Here is an 8891-nt window from a genome sequence, read left to right as displayed (position 1 = left end):
CTTAGTCCGGTACTGCCCCTTAGCCCGGTGCTGCTCCTTAGCCCGGTGCTGCCCCTTAGCCCGGTGCTGCCCCTTAGTCCGGTGCTGCCCCTGAGGCCGGTGCTGCCCCTTAGTCCGGTGCTGCCCCTTAGCCCGGTGCTGCCCCTTAGCCCGGTGCTGTCCCTTAGCCCGGTGCTGCCCCTTATCCCGGTGCTGCCCCGGGATAAGGGGACTTTGATATTTGAGCCAGGGTTGTTCACTTTCATTTGTTTGGGTGTATTTCATTTGGTGGTGTTGGGGATGGGTGAGTTTCATTTTGTTTGTGTCTATGGTGATTGGTCTATGACTCCCAATCGGAGGTAACGAGTGTCAGCTGTCGGCTCGTTATCTCTGATTGGGAGCCATATATATTCTGTGTGTTTTCTCCTTTGTTTTGTGGGTTATTGTTTCCGTGTTCCTGTTTAGTCTATGTACTGTTGGACTTCACGTTTCGTCATTTTGTTTTGTAGTTACGTGCTTTGATTATTAAAGTCATCATGTTCACTCGCAACGCTGCGCATTGGTCTCCTCCTTCAGACGATCGTGACACAAGAGCCACACCCCACTATCCTCCAAAAACAACTAACTAACTGGCCCTAGTCTTCGTGCAGTCACATGTGGTGGGGTTTTATGCACACAAAACCAGTGGAGTGGAAAAGACAACCAGAAACTGGCAGCCCCCCCCCATGACCACGGAGGTGCTCCCGAGCCGACGTAAGGGAAAAGGGAAAGGGAAGCTCTACCCACGTTCACTGCCACCTAAAACAAAAACACCACGAGCCTCCTACTGACACTCGCTGATAAACCTGAACAGGAGAGGACTCCCACTTGAACAACAACCCAGAAAAACCCAGAGTGAATTGCTACCCAAATTGACCTACCAAATTAACTAAACCAAAAGAACACATGGCTCTCAACGCTCTCTCCAACAAGATTGGCCCAACCAAAACATCCCCTCAAACAAAACATTTGGCAATCTGAACTAAACTAACCCAAATTAACTATAAAACAAGTCAAATAAGCCAAATTACAAATAAACAAACGCATCAATAATAAAGCAAAGGCAATCTAGACAAAACCTAAACCAAATATGACAAAATGTTAAAGTAAACTAAAGTAAGACTACAGTATAATTAACTTTAACTTACAGACGAGCCCCCACTTGCCACAGGCCGGCTCATAGCCTGTGGCAAAAATGAGGGGACGTGAACAACAGGTATTGGCCAATCAAAAGGTTCTTTATTGTAAACCAAAAACTATTCACTTTCAACAAAGAAAAAGGCATGAGGTGTGGAAATGTCATGGTGTAGGTAAGATGCATGAATCTGTGTGTGTGTGAACATGACTGAGTGGAAACTAAGTAAACCTACAAAGGAACAAACAAATCAGGATCATACCTGGAGGAGCAGGGAGAGAGAGAGAGTGGTTAGTGAAGCAGTTTTAAATACCCTTAGCCCAGGTGGCTCCAATCACACCAACTCCAATCACTAACGACCCTCCTCTGCCTGCAGGAGGAACCGCCCCTGCACTGCAGAGAGGCCGTGACAACGCTCTAGTGGAACAAAAATCGTAAAGCACCTTGTATTCCCAGGCAGTCTCCCATCCAAGTACTAACCTGGCCCGACCCTGCTAAGCTTCCAAGATCAGAAGAGATCGGGCGTATTCAGGCTGGTATGGCCGTAAGCGTACGAACAACTCTTGGTACACTATATAAAGTAAATGTGTCACGTACTCTGAAAGGGAGACTAACAAGTATCCACTTTGTGACACAGACTGAAGAAGCTCAAAACTTGCTTACATTTCCAGCCAACATATTTGAGTCTTGGGGGGGGAAAGAGGGCATATCCTATGTTGACTTATGACAAGTTCATGGACTAGGGCCCTATAAAATAGGCGTTGCGGACAGAATCACGGAATCAAGACATTAAACCGAAATTCAACAATATTAAAAAATTTATTGAACATAGTAGGAAATCAACTAAATCTATTCAACTTGTTAGAAAACACATTCATTTACCTAAGTGAATCATAAGACATGAACAAAATGTATCAGTGATTCGTATTTCCATGCAACTTAATGAACCGACTAAAAACAAAGGCTGAATGTACTGCCTATATTTTGAGGGAAACACACTATTATTTAATTTGATCAGGGCAGGGCAGGGCAGCACATACAAACTGCATTTAGTCCAATAAAAATACATGATATTATTAGGGTGATAAATAAAAGGCAGTTGCTCTATGACACATATATTTTGAGGGAAACGCACTGTCTATTATTTAAATTGATCAGGGCAGGGCAGGGCAGCACATACAAACTGCATTTAGTCCAATAAAAATACATGATATTATTAGGGTGATAGATAAAAGGCAGTTGCTCCATGACACATATATTTTGAGGGAAACGCACTGTCTATTATTTAAATTGATCAGCGCAGGGCAGGGCAGCACATACAAACTGCATTTAGTCCAATAAAAATACAGGATATTATTAGGGTGATAAATAAAAGGCAGTTGCTCCATGACACGAGTACACTCTAGTGGAGCAAAAAGCTTACAGCACCTGGTATTCCCAGACGGTCTCCCATCCAAGTACTAACCAGGCCCGATCCTGCTTAGCATCCGAGATCGGAAGAGATCAGGCGTATTCAGGATGGTATGGCCATAAGCGAGGGAACAATTCTTGGTACACTATATAAAGTAAATGTGTCACGTACTCTGAAAGGGAGACAAACAAGTATCCACTTTTTGACACAGACTGAAGAAGCTCAAACCTTGTTTACATTTCCAGCCAACATATTTGAGTCTTGTGTGGGGAAAAAGAGGGTATATCCTATGTTGACTTATGACAAGTTCATGGACTAGGGCCCTATAAAATAGGTGTTGCGGACTGAATCACGGATTCCAGACATTAATTACAAAAATGTATTGAACTTAGTAGGAAATCAACTAAATCTATTCAACTTGTTAGAAAACGAATAAATTTTACCTAAGTGAATCATAAGACATGAAATGTAAAAAGACAAAATAAGACAAAATGGTCTAGGGCACTGCATCGCAGTGCTAGCTGTGCCACTAGAGATCCTGGTTCGAATCCAGGCTCTGTCGTAGCCGGCCACGACCGGGAGACCCATGGGGGGGCGCACAATTGGCCTAGCGTCGTCCAGGGTAGGGGAGGGAATGGCCGGCAGGGATGTAGCTCAGTTGGTAGAGCATGGTGTTTGCAACGCCAGGGTTGTGGGTTTGATTCCCACGGGGGGCCAGTATGAAAAATACAAAAAATTATGTATGCACTCACTAACTGTAAGTCGCTCTCGATAAGAGCATCTGCTAAATGACTAAAATGTAAATGTCTCCTCTGGGCCAGGTTTGTCCATCAGTGCCTGAGTTTCCTGTCAACCATGGTGTCCCAGGGAGCAGACAGAGCCAGAGAAGTCTTCACTTCACTAAAGGCCTGTCTGCTCTGGCCAAGAGGAAGGATAAGATGGTGATAGACCTGCCCAATGTCTGTGTGCATCCCAAATAGCACCCTATTCCCTATATAGTGCACTACTTTCAACCAGGGTCCATAGGCAGAGGGAGAGACTCCTCTCTCCAGACCCAGTCCCGCTCTAACTCCTGACTAGAGGAACAGGGGGAGGAAGGAGAGGTAGCGAGACGAGAGGAGGAGAAGTGCACCCCTCACCTCAGGACTATCTTCACACACTGGAAGTCTGTCTCCTCATCTCCCTGTCTGTCCCCTGCTCTCACTTGGGGCCAAAGCCAGGCCACTGGTACTTTTCAGCTGGCATTTACATAACAATGACTAACTGTGAACTTTAACACCTTCTCCCAAAGGAACTGTTTTGATGATGCAGAGTTCTTCACAGTCCTAGATAGTGCTCTTCACAAGTCCTCACTGTCAGCCCTAGATATGGAAACACTATGTCCCTAGTATAACATAAGGGTGTATCCACTAGGATAACATAAGGGTGTATCAGCTAGTATAACATAAGGTTGTATCCACTAGGATAACATAATGGTGTATCCACTAGTATAACATAAGGGTGTATCCACTAGTATAACATAAGGGTGTATCCACTAGGATAACATAAGGGTCTCTGCTGCACTCCACCAATCAGAGCTTGACAGGATCTGCAGAGAAGAATGGGAGAAACTCCCCAAATACAGGTGTGCCAAGCGTGTAGCGTCATACCCAAGAATACTCGAGGCTGTAATCTCTGCCAAAGGTGCTTCAAGAAAGTACTGAGTATAGGGTCTGAATATCTACAGTGAGGGAAAAAAGTATTTGATCCCCTGCTGATTTTGTACGTTTGCCCACTGACAAAGACATGATCAGTCTATCATTTTAATGGTAGGTTTATTTGAACAGTGAGAGACAGAATAAATAAAAAAAATCCAGGAAAACGCATGTGAAAAATGTTAAAAATTGATTTGCATTTTAATGAGGGAAATAAGGATTTGACCCCTCTGCAAAACATGACTTAGTACTTGATGGCAAAACCCTTGTTGGCAATCACAGAGGTCAGACGTTTCTTGTAGTTGGCCACCAGATTTGCACACATCTCAGGAGGGATTTTGTCCCACTCCTCTTTGCAGATCTTCTCCAAGTCATTAAGGTTTCGAGGCTGACGTTTGGCAACTCGAACCTTCAGCTCCCTCCACAGATTTTCTATGGGATTAAGGTCTGGAGACTGGCTAGGCCACTCCAGGACCTTAATGTGCTTCTTCTTGAGCCACTCCTTTGTTGCCTTGGCCATGTGTTTTGGGTCATTGTCATGCTGGAATACCCATCCACGACCCATTTTCAATGCCCTGGCTGAGGAAAGGAGGTTCTCACCCAAGATTTGACGGTACATGGCCCCGTCCATCGTCCCTTTGATGCGGTGAAGTTGTCCTGTCCCCTTAGCAGAAAAACACCCCCAAAGCATAATGTTTCCACCTCCATGTTTGACAGTGGGGATGGTGTTCTTGGGGTCATAGGCAGCATTCCTCCTCCTCCAAACACGGCGAGTTGAGTTGATGCCGAAGAGCACTTTCACCCAGTTCACCTCTGAATCATTCAGATGTTCATTGGCAAACTTCAGACGGGCATGTATATGTGCTTTCTTGAGCAGGGGACCTTGCGGTCGCTGCAGGATTTCAGTCCTTCATGGCGTAGTGTGCTCCTAATCTCAGCTCGTTACCTGTATAAAATACACCTGGGAGCCAGAAATCTTTCTGATTGAGAGGAGGTCAAATACTTATTTCCCTCATTAAAATGCAAATCAATTTATAACATTTTTGACATGCGTTTTTCTAGATTTTTTTTTTGTTATTCTGTCTCTCACTGTTAAAATAAACCTACCATTAAAACTATAGAGTGATCATTTATTTGTCAGTGGGCAAATGTACAAAATCAGCAGGGGATCAAATACTTTTTTCCCTCACTGTATGTAAATGTGATATTTCAGTTTTTTTTATTTGTAATACATTTGCAAAAATGTCTAAAAACCTGTTTTTGCTTTGTCATTATGGGGTATTGTGTGTAGATTGATGTGGGTGGGGGGTGGGGAACAATTTAATCCATTGTAGAATAAGGCTGTAACGTAACAAAATGTGGAAAAAGTCAAGGGGTCTGAATACTTTCCGAATGCACTGTATGTGGGTTCAGTCTGTCTTTTTACATGCACGAAGAAGAGGAGTAGTTGACGGACTGCACCGAGTGGAGTTAGTTACTGTGTTCAAACTTCAGTAACATGTCGTAGCGTTAGAATGATGACTCAGGAGTGTCCTTTATTGCAACGTCAGTGAACCCTGCTCCTAATAACTCTGTGAACCTTATCACAGGTTCCAAAGTCTAAACGTGCTGTATTCCAACTTCATTTGGTTCTTTGCAGCATAGCTATTCATATCCACTGTAGATACTAATATATATACAAAACTATCATTATTATGGAGGGGCTCACCGATAACCTGATCAAGTACAAGGACTATGTTTTTGCGAAGGATTTGTTCATCGCTGAGTACATTGACTCCCTGCAGACCTTTGAGATCCGGGACAGTGACATCTTTCTGGTCACTTACCCTAAGTCAGGTGAGTGACAAATCTACTGGATGGATAAACAGCGTTTGAGATGGTCCAGACACTTATCATACATGGGGGTACTTGACATGAAAAAGGTTGAGATCCCTGCTCTGTTTAGGTAATCAGTGAGGAGAGAAACCTGCTCTGTTTAGGTCATCAGTGAGGAGAGAAACCTGTCACAGGTAGAGAGAATAAAAACAGCCTTTTAGAAAGTTAAAGGCACAATCCGGGATTGGAACATCCATCTTTGGAATTTGAAATGAGTGATATCCATTGATTCTTGAAAAATATAACTTCAATCCTCCCGAGTGGCGCAGCAGTCTAAGGCACTGCAGCGCTTGAGGCGTCACTACAGGGCTCGATCCCGGGACGTCCCAACGCACAATTGGCCCAGCGTCGTCCGGGTTAAGAGAGGGTTTGGCCGGCCGGGACGTCCTTGTCCCATCGCGCTCTAGCGCCTCCTGTGGCGGGCCGGGCGCATGCACGGTTGTACGGTGTTGTCTCCGACACACTGGTGCGGCTGGCTTCCGGGTTAAGCAGTGTGTCAAGAAGCAGTGCGGGTTGGCTGGGTCGTGTTTTGGAGGACGCATGGCTCTCGACCTTCGCCTCTCCCGAGTCCGTACGGACAAGACTGTAACTACCAATTGGGGAATATAACTTATACATTTCTCATGAGACATAGTTCAACTGTCTTAATGCTTGTTTTACTCCAGCCCCTTCAGCTCTGGCAGGGGGACTGCTTCGTTGTTTTTTCGAATCCCCTTTAACCATGTCGCTCCCAAGAGCTCTATGACTGACACCTTTCATGATGCTGACCTGTAGGAACTATCTGGACACAGCAGATCATCACCTCTATCTGTGAGTCAGAGATGGGTGATGTCTATCCCAACAACTTAGAGATGATGCCATGGCTGGAGTATATGGAAAAACGCCCTGACTATTCCTTACGCCCCAACCCGCGGCTATTCACCTCCCACCTCACCCCGTACTCATGCCCCCAGGCCTGAGGAACAAGAAGGCAAAGGTAGGCAGAGGAGGGGAAGATGGAGGCCCTACTGTATGGTTTGCATCCCAAATGTCACCCTTTTCTCTATATAGTGCACTACTTTTGACCAGAGCCCACAGGGCTGTAAATGTCTCTCTTGTTCTCAGATGATCTATGTGATGCGGAACCCAAAGGACAACGTGATTTCCTACTATCACTGGTGTATTAACTGGGCCTTGTTTGAGACCCCAAAGAGCTTCGAGGACTTTCTGGACCAGTGGTTAGCAGGGAATGGTAGAGTAAAGACATCATTCATATAACACCATGGTTGGGTCCCAAATGGCACCATATTCCTTCTCTACATAGTGCACTAATTTTCCCCAGGGCCGATAGGGCTCTGGTCAAAAGTAGTGACCTATATAGGGAATAGGGTGCCATTTGGGATGCAAACAGCCTGTTATAACCCTGACAGGCTACGTCCTAAATGTCACCCTATTCACTATATAGTATAGTGCACTACTTTTGACCAACCCATGAATACTGTAATGACCTTGGTGACACAGCCTGTTATGACCATGTTATGACCCTACAGTTTGTGCTTCGTCCTGGTTTGACCACATCAGAGAGTGGCACAGTAAGAGAGACCAGTACAACATCCTGTTTCTGACCTATGAGGACATGATCATGGTAAGATATTACAGACTCATCTTACACCTATGACCTCTGCTCTGCTGGATAGCTAGCTAGAGACAACCAACCAGCCTGGCTTGCCTATCCCCAATCTTTTGGCCTAATTTTCCAATTTTATTAACAAGGATGGACATGAAATGAAGAGGGAGACAGACAGAGGACATAGTGTGTAGAAGTGCTGTGGGGCCGGCGTGTGATCCCACACAGGCAGGGGATTGCATATGTGCCGAGGGCAGTGGACTTCACCACTTGACCAACCTCAGGCACAGGGTTCCATCTTTAATGGACATGTTCCTCCTTTCTCAGGATCTGAAGACAGCCGTGCTGAAGATCTGCCGCTTCCTTGAGCGGGACCTGACTGAAGCAGACATCAACAAGATAGTGGAAAAAGCCACGTTCAAAAACATGAAACACGACCGCAAGGCCAACTACGAGTTCATACCAGAGGACATTCTCAAAAAGGGGCAGTTCCTACGCAAAGGTCAGGGCCTGTATTCACACAGCGTCTCTATACAAGTGTTGATCTAGGATCAGTTGTGCCTTTTAGATCATAATAAATGAGATCACATGGACATGGGGGACCTGATCCTAGATCAGTACTCCTACTCTGAGATGCTTCGTGAATATGGGCCTGAGATTGGGAAAAAACTGTTTGTAAATAAACTGCATCTAAACCATTTATAATGCTCTTACTCTGAATAATGACGTGTTGGTTGTGCTGTGACAGGTAAAATCGGGGAGTGGAAGAACATGTTCACAGTGGCCCAGAGTGAGAGGTTTGACCAGGTCTATGAGGAGCGGATGAAGGACGTGACTCTGAAGTTCATCTGGGACATGGATCAACAATCAGAGTGATGGAAATGTGGAGCCTGCAGCTCTGCCGCCACAAACTACCCAGTGGACACTAAAGCCATGAACATTCATGTCAATTATCTGTTGAATGTACCAAAACTTGATATCCATTACAGACAAAGGCTTCTTCTTCTTCTTCTTCTTCTTCGATGAGGGTTAACTGCGGTTGGCATCCAATTTGTTGCATTACTGCCACCTACTGTAGCTCAGCTGGTAGAGCACGGCGCTTTTAACGCCAAGGTAGTGGGTTCGATCCCCGGGACCACCCATACGCAAAAA

The 8891-nt window shown here is 45.2% G+C and overlaps 1 protein-coding gene, 1 non-coding gene and 1 pseudogene across 2 annotated transcripts; 1 reads left to right on the top strand and 2 right to left on the bottom strand.

The window, feature by feature from the left end:
• Positions 1-1584: 1584 nt before the first annotated feature.
• LOC121555702 lies at positions 1585-1703 on the bottom strand (annotated as a pseudogene).
• Positions 1704-2569: 866 nt separating this feature from the next.
• Positions 2570-2688, bottom strand: LOC123483961. Its single transcript, XR_006658357.1, has one exon. It is a non-coding gene; the product is annotated as a 5S ribosomal RNA (ribosomal RNA).
• A 3165-nt stretch (positions 2689-5853) lies between these two features.
• On the top strand, positions 5854-8744 carry LOC121555690 (amine sulfotransferase). Its single transcript, XM_041869520.2, is given in 7 exon segments — positions 5854-6094; positions 6908-7072; positions 7075-7109; positions 7238-7364; positions 7663-7757; positions 8067-8241; positions 8488-8744. Coding segments are annotated over 7 exon segments (867 nt in total). The 5' UTR covers positions 5854-5952; the 3' UTR covers positions 8616-8744.
• The last annotated feature ends 147 nt before the right edge of the window (positions 8745-8891 follow it).

This window comes from Coregonus clupeaformis, unplaced genomic scaffold, assembly GCF_020615455.1.
Source record: "Coregonus clupeaformis isolate EN_2021a unplaced genomic scaffold, ASM2061545v1 scaf0172, whole genome shotgun sequence".
In the NCBI taxonomy this organism is placed as follows: domain Eukaryota; kingdom Metazoa; phylum Chordata; class Actinopteri; order Salmoniformes; family Salmonidae; genus Coregonus; species Coregonus clupeaformis.
This window is presented reverse-complemented; position numbering and strand designations above follow the sequence as displayed.